A 17,006-nucleotide genomic window follows, 5' to 3' on the forward strand; every position below is an offset into this window, starting at 1 on the left:
TCCATGCATCGCTGTCAGATGGCCCTGCTCCGAATCATGACCTTGGCCTCTGAGGCGGGTTTGGACCCTGGCCTCGGATTGCTGACGCCTGCTCTGACCACTAGGCAGGACCCCCCCACGTCCCAGTCACTGGCGTGCAAGTCTTCTCACAAGTGACGTCTCACAGGTGGCAGGCTTCCCCTGCAAACCCTCTGCTCTGAGCTGAGAATCGAGAGGGGGGGACAGACTTTTGAGACCTCTAAAGGTTTATTGTCTTGGAAACGGTCCATGCATTTGTGAGTCAGAACCCACCTCCCATCCGAGCCATTTACCTGTGCATCACAAGCAGCAGTGGGAGATGAGGAATATGAGGCCATTGATGAGGAAGAAGGAGCCGCCCACCACCAGGAACCGGAGCAGGAAAACTTGGTCATCTGCAGAGACGGAAGCAGTGGCATAGCTACGGGTGGACCATGGCCCACCCACTTTGAAAAAAGGCCCACCCAGTCAGATTTTAAGCAATTCATCCCACATTTTTATCAGCCTCAGTTTCGCTTGTGATACAAGGCTTGGGCCCACCTGGGTCAACCACAGGCCCTGCCCAAAAAAATCGGTTCTGGCTATGCCTCTGGACAGAAGAGGAAAGATTTCCCGTGCGTAATGAGGCCACCAATCATGCATTTGTCTATCTGCTGCCTTCTACAGCAGAGATTGAGACTGGCCCTGTGTGTGTGTGTGTGTGTAAACGTGCTGCCCCCTGGTGGCAGAAATGCGACCAGCTCTCCGGCTGTGTGAGTCGGCCACACAGAACATGTGAGTATTAATGCTTCTGCAATGAAGATAGGGAGGAACAGGGGGCCGTGTTGTGGGATCAGTCAGTGCCAGGTTCTGCCCCGATACTGCACATTTCCTAGCGTGCTCATGGCGTGCCCTGATTTCCCTTCGCATCGCATTGTGTTGTCAGGGGAATCCTCATCTGGGTAACTAGGAAGCAGGAGTTAGTTTCCTCACCTGTCACGGTGACGTTCACAGCCAGGCTCCTGGGGGATGAGACCCACCTCCGGCACACTTTCTCCTCGTACCCGCAGGTGAATTCCCCGATGCTGTCGGGACCGGCCCGTGGGATGCTGAGCACCGAGAAGTTCCTAGTGCCGGTCCCGGACCCCATGGCATTGATCGGAAACCACCTTTTCCCAGGAACGAGCTCTGCTCCATCCTTGTAGAAGCGGAACCTCCGCTCCCTGGCGCCCCTGGGGGCCGTACAAGTGATGTGCAGGGGAAGCCATTCCTTAATCACGCCAGATGGGGGATCCACGCTCAGCGCTGGCAGGGGAGGGGGTTCTGAGGGGAGCAGCAAAAGGGAGGGGTTAGCAGAGGCCGGTCTCGTGTGGGGTGTGACACCACGCTCGTGGTGGAGATTAAAGATGTGAAATTATTTCTTTGGGGTCTCTGGGACCCAAGAACCTGGAAATAAATCGCAGTCCCTTCTGAGTCACTGTCTTTCCAATGCCACAGTGCTCAACATGGTGTCCATGGTGAAGGGTCCATCGATGGGGAAGGGTTGAGTGCATATATAAGTCCCACTCCCTGAGGCCAGAATGACTCTCAGTCCTATTGAGATTCTGTAGTAAGCTTAAGTGGTCAATTAGGGTGACCATATTATATAGACCTATTCTTGGTACTATTGGAGCCTATCTTGCTAGCCGTTGGCCACCATATAGATCAGCCACGTTGCTGGGAATTGGCAAGTCATGTTGTTCCCTACGCGCCCATCTTGGGCTGCTTGGTTTTGGCCAGTGTTGCCGTTTGTCAGCCATATTGTTGGCCGTTGAGTTGCCACGTTGGTGGTCAGGTTGCCGTGATGAGTGGCTTTGGTTTTGGCCATTGGCTGTATTGCAAGGCCATGTTCGGCAGCCATAATTGTGGCTGTTGGGCAGGTATGTTGGTAGATGGGTGTCTATCATGGAAGATCCACGTTTGACAATTGAATCGAAAGATCTGCTCTAGAAATTATGTTTGGGAAGTTCTCTGGCCTGTGTTATACATAAGGGTCAGATGTGAGGATCACAAAGGTCCCTTCTGGCCTTGGAATCTCTGAACTGTTAAGAAACCATATTGTTCTGGCTGTTGGGCCACCATATTGGCAGTTGGGTTGCCATGATACATGGCTCAAATTTTGGTCATTGGCTATATTGAGAGGCCATGTTGGGGAGCCATATTGTTGGCTGTCGAGCAGCCATGATGACATTTACGTAGCCATGTTGAGTGGCTTGGGTCTTCCCATTGGCCATATGGAGAGGCTATGTTGGACAATGATATTGTTGGTTGTTAGGTGGTCATGTTGGCTATTTTGGTCCCAATTTGCTAGGTCTAGAGACTCATCAGGGAATGGATGGAGAGGGAAAAAAATCACAGATCAGGAAAGAAATCTTACCAGGTTTGGAAGAGGAAAGAGGAGAAATTAGCATCCATTCTGGAGGGAAGGAGAGAAGCTAAGAAGCAGAAAATGACTTCTGCACGGTCAACTTCACCCCAATAACATGGTCTCACCCGAGAATGTTATGGAGGTGGGCTCATTGCACCTGGATGGGATGGGCCACCAGCTTAGTAACACCCACTCCTGCAGAGGGTTGCAAGAATTCCCGCTAACCAGGTGTTTCATTGCAATCTGCTGATTTGTCGCATCTGAAATGTTTCCCGGAGAGGGTTAGATTGCAACCAAGTTCTGATGGAACTCAGGCTAAGTTCCACCAGAAGCCACCTGGCTTCCTTCCAGCTAGCACAACTCACCTGGAATCCCAGCCTACTGGAAGACCTAGCTCCCAGAGCTTCTGGGATCCCCTAGTGGATTGCCCCAGAGCCAGGACTCCTTTTCCTTCAGTGGAGAGCTTCAAAATTCTTGGCTTTCATTCCAAATTGGGATGAAACCAGATTTTGAACTATGGAAATCCTCTACGAAACAGCATCATCTTTCCCCACCCTTCATCCAGCTCCGTTGAAGAACAGCACAAATGGACAACTCACCCAGCACAGAAACAGAGAACGGTTGGCTTCCCACCGACAGTATCTCTTGGCCAGATTCCGCTTTCCAGTATTTGCACGTATAAGATCCAGCATCAGCCATGTGAAGGGCAAGGAAGACCAGTTTGGCTCCCCCGCTTGGGTCAGGAGCATGGGTGGAGATCTCCCTGCTTCTTTCATTGTAGAATCTGTATCCCGTCACCTCCCTGATTTTGGGATCCAAGCAGCTGAGCGTCACCTGTTCTCCCACTAGGTATGTGGGGCAGGCAGGGTCCGCAGAGAGCGAGGGGGGTGGTGGTCGATCTGGAATAGGAGCAGAGAGAGTGATACCCGATACACTGGTACAAACAACCCCACGTTTCTGTTCCCACCCCCTAGCCAGTGAGATATCTCCTAAAGAAATAGATCTTCTGATAGCGCAAGAGTTGCATCCTCTCCAGCAGATATATCTCAGAAGAAGCAAAAATGGGGGGAGCATGACGTTGTCTCTGAAAAATGTTCATCTCCCATTCCTGCTATGGAGTGCTCTATGTCTGGAGAGGTAGTTAATTAACAGAGACCGTTAGTTAACTTGAGCACCATCTAACACCACTAGATGGCGCTCAAGGATATGTAGCATGGTTCTTTCTTGGTAGAAAATTGGAAAGAAAAACCAGATTTTTTTCTCTACAATGAAAAATTCAGGATTAAAAACGTGATATTTTGAAAAGATTTGTTTCAAAACTACTGAGTTTCCCTCCACATTTTCTTAACTCTCTTCCAACTTTTACCCAATGGAAAAAGGTAACAAAATGGTGAAAGTTTTCCAGGTGCAAATTAAAACTCTGATTTATAAGTATTGAGCGAGATGGTGGATCAAGTAATATTGTTTATTGGAGCAGCTTTCTATTGGTGAAAGAGACAAAGAAGAGCTTTGTGTAGCTCGAAAGCTTGTCCTTTTCACCAATGTAAATTGGTCCAATAAATGATATTACTTCACCCACCTTGTCTCTCTAATGTCCTAGAACCAACACGGCTCCAAAACACTGCATACAATTACTGAACTGAAACATTTCATAGAATCCTCTAAATGTTGGAAGGAACCTCAAGAAGTCATCACATACAGCCTCCTTCACTGAGGCAAGATCAAGTAAACCTAGACCATCCCAGATGGATGTTTGCCCAACCTGTCCGTCAAAATCTCCAATGACGGGAATTCCACAACTTCCCTTGGAAGCCAATTCCAGAGTTTAACTCCCCTTCGAGTTAGAAAGTTTTTCCTGCTATCTAATCTCAATCTCTTTTGCTGCAGATTAAGCCCGTTACTTAAGAACGGCCATACTGGGTCAGACCAATGGTTCATCTAGCCCAGTGGCCTTTCTTCCAACAGTGGCCAATGCCAGATGCTTCAGTGGGAAAGAACAGAACAGGTCGTCATCAAGTGATCCATCCTGTTGGCTATTCTCGTCCCACCTTCAGAGGACATGGAGAACAAATGATCCTGTCCTCTTTATAACAGCCCTTCACGTATCATAGAAGATAAGGGTTGGAAGGGACCTCAGGCTACAGACTGATCATTGTTTTGTAGATATTTCCAGCCTGTTCCCTTCATTCCTCTTTTCTGAAGACTAAACAAACCCAGTTTTTTAATCCTTTCCTCATATGTCCATTTTAAATAAATCTTTCATCATTTTTATTGCTCTCCTCTGGATTCGTTCCAATTTATCTGCATCTGTCCTAAAGGTGCCTAAAACTGGACACAGTACTCGATTTGAGGACAGTTACCTCCCCTGTCTTACATACCACACTCCTTTCCGAATGGATTTTCTCAGCTCCATTGCACTGTTAACTCATCTTCAACATGTGACCCACTATAACCCCCAGATCTTTTTCAGCCACACAGTAGAACTTCAGAGTTCCAACACCTCGGGAGTGGAGGTCATTTGTCACTCTGAAATGTTCATAACTATGAACAAAATGTTATGGTTCTTCTTTCAAAAGTTTGCAAATGAACATTAACTTAATATGGCTTTGAACCACTCCTCTGCAGAAGAAAAATGCTGCTTTCCCTTTATTTTTTTAGTAGTTTACTTTTAACACTGTACTGTACTGTATTTGGTTTTTCTATCTCTCTCTCTGTGGCTGCCTGATTGTGTATTTCTGGTTCCAAATGAAGTGTGTGGTTGACTGGTAGGTTTGTAACTCTGAGGTTCTACTGTATTAACACCTGGGCTGTTATTCCCCATTTTCTAGTGGTGCATTTGATTTTTTTCCCTTATCTGTATGTAGCACTTTGCACTTCTCGTTATTGAATTTCGTCGCATTGATTTGAGAGCAATCCTCTAGTTGGGCAACGTCCTTTTTGCATCTGACTTCAATAATCTACCACAAATTTCTGACTATTTCCTCTTGACTTTTGTTGAGATGGAGGCTTTCTCACATGGTGTTTTGATTTTGACAAAACCAGCTACGTTGATGGAAAAACTGCTCCGATGGAAACTTTCCAACCAGCCCTGTGAATAGCTGGCTTTGGTACTTTTCATCCTCTCTTAACATCTCCACCCTGAAATCTCTCCTTCCCCTCACATTCATAGATTCGTACATTATACGGTCAAAAGGGACTAACTGAGATCATCCAGCCTGACTTCCTGTAGTATAAGGCAGGCCAGAGAGTCCACCCAGTCATTTGCCCATTGAGCCAACATCTTATGGTTGAGGCAGAGCATAAAAAACTCTTCCAAGTCCCAGTGAGAAATGAACGGGTAACACCTCGTTTATAAGAGCAAGGCTCTAACTGCTGAAGTATGGGTCCATTGTAGCTGGAAAAGTCTTCACCTGTACATATAAACTCACCGTAGACATTTATGGTGATAGGCGCACTCAGGTTGGACATGGTCTTCTGCTCAGTGATCCAGTATCTACACTGGTAAGACCCAGAGTCATGAACATTTAGACTAGGCAGATTGTAGCTCTGAGAAAGCTGAATTTTGGTCGGTGGAGAGTCCACTTCAACTCCATCCCTTAGAAGCTGGAATTGCGTGGGCTGGTCCCCCGTGGGTTTTAAACACGTGAAAATAACAGAGTCGCCAACACGGTAGGTGGAATATTTTGGGCTCACCGTCAGCGATGGTGCTGGGGAAGTGACATCTGGAAGCAGAAAGTGTTTTAATAAAAATAATATTACCTAGTGCTTTTTGTCATTTGATCTACAAGCATGAGACCAATCTCATTATCCCCATTTTACAGATGGAGGAAACTGAGGCCCGGGGTGGGGAAATTACTTGTCCCAGGTCACGCAGCAGGCCAAGGGCAGCTCTGTCCACTTGGCCACAGTACCCACAACTAAGCAAAAGCGGTAACAAATAGAGTGCAATAGAGATTAGACACCCACTCCCACCATGCCATCCCAAATTTGCGACCTACAGGGTCACCCCATAACCTGCCCAGGAATGGAACTCCTTCAACTGACCCAAGGGCACATTCCCATAGCAACAGAAGGATTGCTAGCTGGATCACAACCCAGGTCCACCTATCCCAGTATCTTGTCTCTGGCATTTGCAGATGCAGATGTTTCCGGAGAAGGTGCATGTGGCCTTGCTGACATGGGATAATCTCTCCTCCTGATCTCTAAGAGTTACCGATTGGTTTAAGCCTCGAAGCATGAAGTTTAATATCCCTTCCAGTGTTTTTTGTTAGCATTATTCTAGCTCTGGCTCTCTTTGTTGAACGCCCAATCCCCTCTTTGCACATTGCTACATTTTTAACCTCAGCCATGTCTTGTGGCAATGAGTTCCACAGCTTAATGACACTAAGAAGATCTAATGGCTGAAGCTAGAGTCTAGACCAATTCAGCCAAGAACCAAGGCATGAATTTTTAACAGGGAGGAGATGCCCCTTCTGATTTTATAACCTATGAACAATCCTATAATCCTGAGCCGTCCTTCCCCACCCGGCAACCCTGCATCAGAGGTCAACTGAGGTGGTTGGCATTAATGCTGATAAACCCGGATGCTCTTGCAAGCCACATAAAGGTCCCTTTGAACTCTTGGCGGCAGTCAACTCAGTGACATCCTGTGTCAGGTAGTTCTGTAGTCTAACCACATGTTATGGGGGGGAGGGTGAAGGGGGAGGAAGGGCCCTGCCCCACTCCTGTGGCCTGTGTCTCTCAGGGAGGGATTGCATTGTACCAGATTTGTCATGATTAGTCCTCGCCACGAAAGGAAGGAAAGATGAGGAAACCGAGTGCCATGCACAAATTATTTTTCCTCCACGATTGCAGAACGGGGACGGGTGGGAGCAGAAGCCCATTTATAAACCATTTCAAACATTTCCTCTGCAGGCCGTGCTAGACCCGCCTCCCGGGGATCATATGGGCGTCAGCTGGGTAAGTTCTCCGTATGACACCCGGCTAAGGTGCCTGTCTTACCCTCCAGAGACCCCCCTTCCCCTACAACATGAGCAGTTACGTGAGTCATTCTTCAGCCGTTGAACTTGATGGGAAGCACATTGGCATGTGGGGAAATCACAGCCACGGGTTGGCAGGTGGGGGGGGAGGGGTTGGGGGTGAGGCAGATTTCCCATCGTTTGAGGATTTTGTGACGATTGGACATTTTTTCCCCCAGTCCTGAAGGGGGCGGGAAAGTCGAAATCTCTCCCAGGTGTGTGGCACGAAAATCTGAGCAATGATCCAGCCGGGGGCGGATGGGGGGTGTGTGTCAATGGACATGCTGGCTTGGAGAGGCTTAAACCAAGGCTTAAACCTTGAAGCATGAAGTTTGATATACCTTCCAGTGTTTTTTGTTAGCACTATTCTAACTCTGGCTCTCTTTGTTGAACGCCCAATCCCCTCTTTGCGCCTTGCTACATTTGTGACCTCAGCCATGTCTTGTGGCAATGAGTTCCACAGTCTAAAGACACGTTGTGTAGGGAAAAAAATGTTTCTTTTGGCCGGTTCTGATTGTGCGGCTTTCCGGCTTCCCGCTTTTTATTGCATTATGAGTAGAGCTGTTTGAAAAATGGATTTTCTTTTTTTTTGTTTGAAAAGCCAGAAAAAAATTGTTTTGGGTTGGACTGAAGATTGCTCTCCTTGGCTCAGTAGAGTACATCCTCACCAGGAACACTTATACCAGTCAAAGGGGCGGTGTGGGGAACCAAGAGACCCATCTCTCAGTGCCCTGCAAGGAACCCAGAGGGTCCCAGGTTCCTTTTAAGCTGCTCCCCCGACTTGCCGGTCCCAGCTGGGAGCCAGAGGGCAGCCACGCGGGGACGTCTTCCCTCCCTGGTCCCAGCCAGGCAGCAGCCGCCCGCCTCCCACCCGGTCCTGGCTTGGCAACCGGGAGCTGAGAACCAGCCGCAGTGAGTTTGCAGCAGCTGTCGTGACCTCCCCAGCTACAAGAATGACAGCCCTGCACCGCTATATGGGGACACGGTGTCTACACGGACACCGCGTCGCCTTAGTTCTGCCGACAAAAGCCCTGCGCCTCTGGTCGAGGTGGTTTTATTTTGTCGGGAAAACAGGGCAGTTTTGTCTGTGGGTGTGTGTGTGTGATTGCGGTGTGCACAGCAGCACTTGCTTTGTCAACAAACACTGACTTTTCCCAGCCCTTACTCGCCTTTCCAAAGAAAAAATTGGGGAGGGGGGGGAAAAGAAATAAAGAAAAAAAAGTTTCCGGTTCAGCCATCCTGGAACGACTTTCACCCGAAATCTCAACACTTGTTTGCCAACATTTTTTCCCCTACAAAACACTTTTGCTTTCGACGAAGTGGCTTTTCTCAATGGAAAAAAAAATTCACTGGATAATTCTCAATTATATCTAATTGTGAGACCCTCCCACTCATTCCCCCCAGTGGCCATCATGCGAGCTTAGACCGAAGCTGATAGAGGAGACACGCTGGAAGGGTAAGGGGCAAAACACACTGCCACAGGATGGGGTTGAGGCAAAGGACTTCACAGGCTCCAGAGAGGGAGGGGATGTTTAGCTGACCGCCAGGAGCTACTAGAATTAATGCTCACGCAAACGTTGCCAGGGGGATAAAACCTCAAGCTTCCAGCTTTTCCCCTATCTCGACCCGCTAAGGATCAAGGTGAGAGATTCAGGTGAGGGTCAGATTACCCCACGTCTTTGTGCACTGGCCCCTGTCAGCGACACTCCCCCGTTCCCGTGGGGCACCTTGTGCCTCCATGGGGATTGAGGTGGGTAGAAATGCTTTCTTGCCCCCCAGAGACACGAGAGAGCATTACCTGCAGGGGACGCCGGGCGGGTGAGGATCTGCAGCCAGGCTGAAAGAGAGAAGAGAGGCGATGGGGCTCTGGATGTGGGACGAGGCGGGGGTACAGGGAGCTCAGGACAGACAGACGCAGGGGAGGTCACTTACCCAGCACGGAGAGAAGGCACGTTAACGCCATGCTGAGCGGGTGGCTCTGGGACTGGGGGATCTGGGTTTTCAGCTCCGCCACCAGCTCAATCTCCACACCATGAATTTGAGGCTCATCCCCGGCAGCAGGAAGTGCAGACGCCAGCCAACTCCACCCTCCTGGTTTCCCCTCGGAAGTGTCAAAACCCCAGGCAGGCCAGCTGGGGGTGATGCACCATCTCCCGCGAGTCCTTTCAGTGAAGCAATCCTTCTCCTCTGGTTGGAGAGGCTGGAACTGGTTTCAACCCCTTCTCCCCGGACCGGACCTGGTGCATCCTTATATTCTCCCCCGCCCCAGTCTGGCTGGGGTCGGATTAGAAAACGGAGCAGAGCCCATATCTCTTTCCCTAAACCTGTTCAGTCTCCCCGCCCCTGGGGCTGGATCAGAACCAGCACTCCCTTGACTGGAAAAGACCCCCTGCCCCATTCCTCACCCCATGAGCCAGCCAGCCCCCCCCCATCCCTGGGGCTGGATCAGAGCTGACACCTCCTAGAGGGGAAAGGCCTCTTGCCCCATTGCCTGCCCGAGCCACCCACCCACTCCCCCCAGTTAGAATCCCGGTTTCCCGCCCTCTTACCAGTAGGACACATGCTCCTCTCACCCCCATGGCAGTTAATTGATTTAAAACCCTAGCCCTTTGGAGCTTAAATGCAATTGACCCTTTGGCTGCTGCCGTGCTCCTGCAGTATCCCACCTAGGTACCTACAAACAGGTCCCGACCATAACCTCATCTTGCGTGAGCTGCAGAATTAATGGCTCATGCTACAGGGCTAGGCAATCCCACTTGGGCCAACCTAGCAAAGGGGGGTGAGTCTCCAAGCCCAACTGGGACTGTCGACCCAGCTATTTTTAGCCCTGTAGTGCAGACCCATAGGCAGTGTAGCTAACGCTCACTGAGTATTAATTATGTAATAATGACTGAGTAATTAATCACCATCACTGATGTCTAGCTGGCAGCCAGTCACAAGCAGAGTGCCCCAGGGGTCGGTGCTGGGGCTGGTTTTGTTCAACATCTTCATTAATGATCTGGAGGATGGGGTAGATTGCACCTCAGCAAGTTTGCGGATGACACTAAGCTGGGGGGAGTGGTAGATACCCTGGAAGGTAGGGATAGGATACAGAGTGACCTAAACAAACTGGAGGATTGGGCCAAAAGAAATCTGATGAGGTTCAACAAGGAGAAGTGCAGAGTCCTGCACTTCGAATGGGAGAATCCCATGCACTGCCACAGACTGGGGAACGATGGGCTAGGCAACAGTTCTGCAGAAAAGGACCTGGGGGTAACAGTGGATAAGAAGCTGGATATGAGTCAGCAGTGTGCCCTGGTTGTCAAGACGGCTAATAGCATATTGGGCTGCATTAGTAGGAGCATTGTCAGCAGATTGAAGGAAGTGATTATTCCCCTCTATTCGGCATTGGTGAGGCTGCATTTGGAGTATTGTGTCCAGTTCTGGGCCCCCCACTACAAAAAGGATGTGGACAAGTTGGAGAGAGTCCAGCGGAGGGCAACAGAAATGATGAGGGGGCTGGAGCACAAGACTTATGAGGAGAGGCTGAGGGAACTAGGTTTGTTTTATCTACAGAAGAGAAGAATGAGGGGGGATTTGATAGCAGCCTTTAACTACCTGAAAGGGGGTTCCAGGGAGGATGGATCTAGGCTGTTCTCAGTGGTGGCGGACGACAGAACAAGGAGCAATGGTCTCAAGTTGCAGGGGAGGAGGTCTAGATAGGATATTAGGAAAACCTTTTTCCTTAGGCGGATGGTGAAGCCCTGGAATGGGTTACCTAGGGAGGTGGTGGCACCTCCTTCCTTAGAGGTTTTTAAGCTGTGGCTTGACAAAGCCCTGGCTGGGATGATTTAGCTGGGTTTGGTCCTGCTTTGAGCAGGGGGTTGGTCTAGATGGCCGCCTGAGGTCCCTCCTAACCCTCATCTTCTATGATTCTATGATCCATAGATGAGTTTTAGGGACCCAGATACTCTTGAGAATCCCACTGGGCCCCTAAAGAACTGACATGAAGTAATCTGAAGTCCTGAATTTATATGCTGACCCCTGGGGCATAACTGAACACGGAATCCACCCCATCTGCCCCTCATCATCCTAGTAACTGGGAACCTCCCAATCTTCATTCTCACAGCCCCCCATGAGGTAGGGCAGGGCTACTCCCCCCAATTTTCTGGGGCGGAGGTACAGGGTGTCTGTGGTAGAGCAGGGAACTGAACGGGGCTCTCCCAACTCCTAAGTGAGCCGTCTAACCCCTGGGGCCGTCTTCTCTGTCATTAGTTAAAATAATAAAGACGTTTATCCCAGGCTCTCAGCGACCGACCCTCCTTCATCATGCAATGAACGTAATTCAATTAAATCCCAGCCACGCGGAAAACCTCAGAGCCATGGGAGCTTAGCTGGCCACCATCTAGGAAGAGACCCTTCCAGTCTTTTGCTCCCCGGATGGGGCCACCAACCAAGCCAATTAAGTGGAGTCCAGGTGGGATGACGGGACACGCTTGCGGAGTTACCAGAACTCCAGTCTTGGTGTGGACAGCTCGGGGCTTAGACATCTGCAGGAACCCGGCACAGAGGGGACACACCCATCCGTGGAGAATGCCTCTATCTCTGTATCTGTTTACGCTAGGTGGGTATTCTGAGAAAGGGGCACGAGAGTGGGTGGGGGTGACGGGTATAACAACATACTGGACAAACTTGAGGGAGTTCAGATAAACTTTCTGAAATGTTGAGTTTTCCTGTCCCAGCTTCCAGCAATCAGAGGTTGAGGGTCACCCGGAGCATGGAGTTGTTGCATCCCTGACTAATCTTGACTAATCCCCATGGATGGATCTATCCCCCAGGACCGTCTTTCCTTCCTTTTTGACCCCAGTTGTATTTTGAGCCCTCACAAAATCCCCCGGCAGGGAGTTCCTCAGGTTGATCTCACGTTGGGTGAAGAAGCACACCCTTGTGTTTGTTTTAAACCCGCCGCCTATTCATTTAGCCAGCTGGCCCCTCGTTCTTGTGTTACATCAAGGGGGAAATAACGCGGCCCTGTTCGCTTTCCCCACCCCAGTGGTTTTCAACCTGTGGGCCCCGGTGAGAATCTGCAGACTCTGTCGATGATTTCTGAAGGGGTCCGCACCTCCCTGCGAAGCTTTTTAGGGGTCCGCAAATGAAAAAAGGTTGGAAAGCGCTACTCTGCACCATTCGTGACTTTATAGACCTCAAGCTTTTATAGACCTTAGTCGTCTCTTTTCTAAGCTGAGCTGTCCCAGCCTTTTTAATCTCTCCTCGTACGAAACTTGCCTGGGATGCCTCCAGAAGGGGGAAGAAGAAAGTGATCAGATAGCAAGTGTGAAAAAAACGGGACATTTGTTTTCTGGAGGGGGGTATAGTTGCCTGGGTAAAACAGCTCCTCATATCGGTCCCAATAACATCAGGTTGTCTGGTCACCGTTGGGAGGGAGAATATAATTGTTCTGGTTAGCGGTCCCTTTCAAGACACACCCCCGGAGAGGGCTGGGTGTATCAGCTCATGCTGGATGCTCCCGGGAACCAGAGGGCGAAGGAAGAGGGTCTAAACCAACAGCCCGGTTCCGTGGCGTGGGGATTTTTTCCGAGCAGACAGAAGCCCGGGTCCACAGAGGTCCCAAGCCTGAGGGTCCGGTCAGAAGGACTTGGCCTCCGGGGAGCCCCGCTGAAATCCGGCGGCTTGTTGTGATGAAGTAGGAGATGTGAGGAAACACCGGGGGTCGGGTGTCGAAGGATTGCAACTGTTGGAGGGAATGAGCCCTGTGTGCGTGTGTATGTGTGTGTTTGTGTATGTGTCACTTCCGCCCCCTGCTGGAGGAAATGAGCCCTGCTCTGTGTGTGTGTGTGTGTGTGTGTGTGTGTGTGTGTATGTGTATCCCTACGCCCCCTTGCTGGAGGGGTTGACCCCCCTGCAGGGATATTACAGCAGGATGCTGCCCCACCTCCCGGTTGTGCCTCAGTTCTGGGAGATCGTAGCTGCAGGCGGATTATCAGGGTGTGAGCCCCATGGTGGTTTATCTGCCAGGGGGTTATTTTACACCAGGAAGGGGTCCTGGCTTTGCCTGGTTCCTGGCCCATGGGCCGACTCCCCTCTCTCTGTTCTGCCAGCCTCCCAAAACAAGCCTTCTTCCTCCCTTCACCCTTTGTTTTCCAGCCACAGTCCGGGGACCTCCCCATTTCTCCAGATCACCCCATCTCCTCCATGGGGCACAGCTCTGGGAGGGGAGTGGGGTCTAGTGGTTAGAGCTGAGGGGCTGTGCACCAGGACTCCTGGGTTCTCACCTCAGCTCTGGGAGGGGAGTGGGGTCTAGTGGTTAGACCAGGGGCCGGGAGCTAGGATGCCTGGGTTCTCTCCGTGGCCCGGGGAGGGTTGTGGGGGCTAGTGGTTACAGCAGGGCGAGCTGGCAGCCCGGACTTCTGGGTTCTCAGAAACCTTTAGAAAGGAGCGTATTCTCTTGCTTACTATCGGGCCAGTGGCTCTCAACCTTTCCAGAGGACTGTCCCCGTTTCAGGAGGCTGATTTGTCTCGTGCATCCCAAATTTTCCCTTCAGTTCAAAGCTACTTGTTTACAAAATCAGACATAAAAATACAAAAGGGTTGCCGCACCCTGCTACTGAAAATTTGCCGACTTTCTCCTTTGTACCACATCACGCTAAAGAAGTCAGCTGGAATATAAATCCTGTGCCCATGTTTCAGTGTACGGTACGAGGGTGGTAGGAAGTTTTCGTTTGTACTGACTTTGCTAGTGCTGTTTATGGAGCCTGTTGTAAAATGTATCTAGACAAGTTGAGAACCACCGCTATCATGACTCATTTCTCAGTCTACCACAAGCACCGCGTGCGGTTGTTTCAGGCCTGTCGCTGTGCTCTGACAATAACCATGCTGCTTTACTGCAGTGGATGTGTGTCCCCCCACCCACTATCTGTCGCCTCCATTGTGTGTCCTCTGCGGTCCCTGAGAATGGGAAGGAAGCCGGGCGGGGGCTCACCCCACTCCACCGTCCACTGTGACTCAGCCAACAACCTCTGCAAAACTGCCCTGGCTCGGCCAAGGAGTTTAAAATGCCCCGGACAGCAGTGGATCCTGATGGATCTACCAGCTCACAGGGTCCCAGGGGAATCCGTCCTCTCCATGGTGGGACCTGTGTGTAATCTGGACACGGCAGACATCTGCAAAGTTGGGGGTCCTCATGTGAGTCTGTTTCAGCTCTGATCTGGCCCTAGGGTGTGGGGGGGTTGGCTGGCTCACGGGAATGGGACACAGGGGCCTTTCCCCTATAGGGGGTGCTGGCTTCGATCCGGCCCCAAAGAGGGGACTGACTGGCTCACGGGAATGGGACAGAGGGTCTTTCCCCTATTGGAGGTGCTGGCTCTGATCCGGCCCCAAGGAGGGGACTGGCTGGCTCCTCCAAGAAGGATGGTCGGCAAATGAAAAGCAAGTTGGAAAATTTTCCCTCTGTCCATGCAGGTTTTGTTGGCATTGAAATGTGTAGAAAAAGGATCCATTTTGGCAAAATGTTGCTAAACAAACCCACCCTGCCCCAACAATCTCTACTGGCACTTTCCGAACCGATTGCTGCCATTTTTTCAGTTCGAAACCACATGTTGAAGCGAAACATTTTTCTCTGTGAAAATGTTTTGAATGGTCCAGAACCAGCACAAAAACTTCTGGCCCCATTCCTGCTGACGGGTCCACTGTGATGACCACGAAAACCAGGCTGGCATTCCCAGGCAGGTGGCTGACGCCATCGGATATCTGGTTCCCTTCTTGGGCAAAAGAAGTTCTGGTTTCCTCAAAACAAAACGTTTTCATCCGCTCGCTGGTCCCAATGGTCTCAAAATCTTGAATTGTGGACACCGTCTATTCTTAGGAGGGGGCAGAAAAGACTTATCAGGAGAGGCTGAGGGAAATGGTCTTCTTTCATCTGCAAAAGAAATCTGATGAGGTTCAACAAGGAGAAGTGCAGAGTCCTGCACTTAGGACGGAAGAATCCCATGCACAGCTACAGACTGGGGACCGAAGAGCTAGGCAGCAGTTCTGCAGTAACAGACCTGGGGTAACAGTGGATTAGAAGCTGGATATGAGTCAGCAGTGTGTCCTGGTTGTCAAGAAGTCTAACGGCATATTGGGCTGCACTAGTAGAAGCATTGCCAGCAGATCGCGGGAAGTGATTATTCCCCTCTATTCGGCTCTGGTGAGGCTGCATTTGGAGTATTGTGTCCAGTTTTGAGCCCCCCACTACAAAAAAGATGTGGACAAATTGGAGAGAGTCCAGCGGAGGGCAACAAAAATGATGAGGGGGCTGGAGCACATGATTTATGAGGAGCGGCTGAGGGAACTGGGCTTGTTTAATCTGCAGAAGAGAAGAATGAGGGGGGATTTGATAGCAGCCTTTAACTACCTGAAAGGGGGTTCCAAGGAGGATGGGGCTAGGCTGTTCTCAGTGGTGGCAGATGACAGAACAAGGAGCAATGGTCTCAAGGTGCAGTGGGGAAGATCTAGGTTGGATATTAGGAAAAAAAATTTCCCTAGGGGGGTGGTGAAGCACTGGAATGGGTTACCTAGGGAGGTGGTGGAGTCTCCATCCTTAGAGGTTTTTAAGGCCTGGCTTGACAAAGCCCTGGCTGGGGTGATTTAGTCGGGGTTGGTCCTGCTTTGAGTAGGGGGTTGGACTAGTCACGTACCAGTGGTACAGGAGCGGAAACCACCATGATTTGTCCGTTTTGGCACAAGGGATCGAATCACCTCCATTTCCATACCTGTACGCCATGTGGTTTGTTTACGACCATCACACAGAATGTCACTTCCTCTGAACAGCTCATTTTGGTTTCCCCGAACCGGGGAGTCTAACCCAGCCCTCCCTGGCAGAGGAGGTGGGGTCAAAGAGGAAGCCTGAGAGGTGGGCACCCGGCCATCTTTAGGGAAACCACTTTTGCCTGGACCGTGTTGTCCAGCCTGCATTTATTTCTGACCCTGTGTCAGAAGAGGGGGTGGAGGGAAGGCGTACAGTAGCCTTGTGTCCCGTTTGATGAGAAAAGCATCATCTGGGGAAAAGGGCCCCACTCCCAGCTCCGGAACCAAAACGTGGGCACTTAGTTTTTTAGGTTGGCACCAAAAGCTCTGTAGGTGGGGACCCGCCACGGCTTGAATATATCCCGTAGTCCTCCAAGGTCGGTTTCCTACTCCTGAGCCTGGAAAAACGTTCTTCTTAGTGCATCTGTGGGGGGTTTTTGGCTGCCCCCTATTGCCCCCCCCACAGCACAGCACCCCTTAGTGCTGCATTGAGGACAGCACTCATGTTGGGGTGCCAGCACCCCCATGTTGCTCTCTGTCCCCTGTTGCCACCCCGGGGAACTGCAGGGTAGCAATGTCTCCAAGGTTGAACTGCCTCCTACCCGCTCCCACATCTCGCCACATAGAGAGGGTAAAATACGGGCCCCCACTGCCGATATATGTGATTTTTAAAATGTATTCGTATTATTGTAGAGCTAAGGTGTTGTACGACCAGAACCAAGTCCCTCCCTTCTCACTTGCAATTCATTTCCAGCCCTCTGCCCCATCTTTGCCTCTGGCTCCTTTCCTGAGCTGTTTTC

The 17,006-nt window shown here is 50.6% G+C and overlaps 1 protein-coding gene across 1 annotated transcript; it reads right to left on the reverse strand.

The window, feature by feature from the left end:
* Window positions 1–318: 318 nt before the first annotated feature.
* LOC137149837 (alpha-1B-glycoprotein-like) lies at window positions 319–9,385 on the reverse strand. Its single transcript, XM_067543453.1, has 6 exons — window positions 9,355–9,385; window positions 9,221–9,259; window positions 5,833–6,126; window positions 3,004–3,303; window positions 991–1,320; window positions 319–413 (listed from the first exon to the last, which is right to left on the reverse strand). The coding sequence occupies exons 1-6, from the start codon at window positions 9,383–9,385 to the stop codon at window positions 319–321; spliced, it is 1,089 nt and encodes a 362-aa protein (XP_067399554.1).
* Between the last annotated feature and the right edge of the window lie 7,621 nt (window positions 9,386–17,006).

This window comes from Emydura macquarii, unplaced genomic scaffold (assembly GCF_026122565.2).
Source record: "Emydura macquarii macquarii isolate MOO-44397 ecotype Brisbane River unplaced genomic scaffold, CSIRO-AGI_Emac_v2 contig_845, whole genome shotgun sequence".
NCBI lineage: Eukaryota > Metazoa > Chordata > Testudines > Chelidae > Emydura > Emydura macquarii.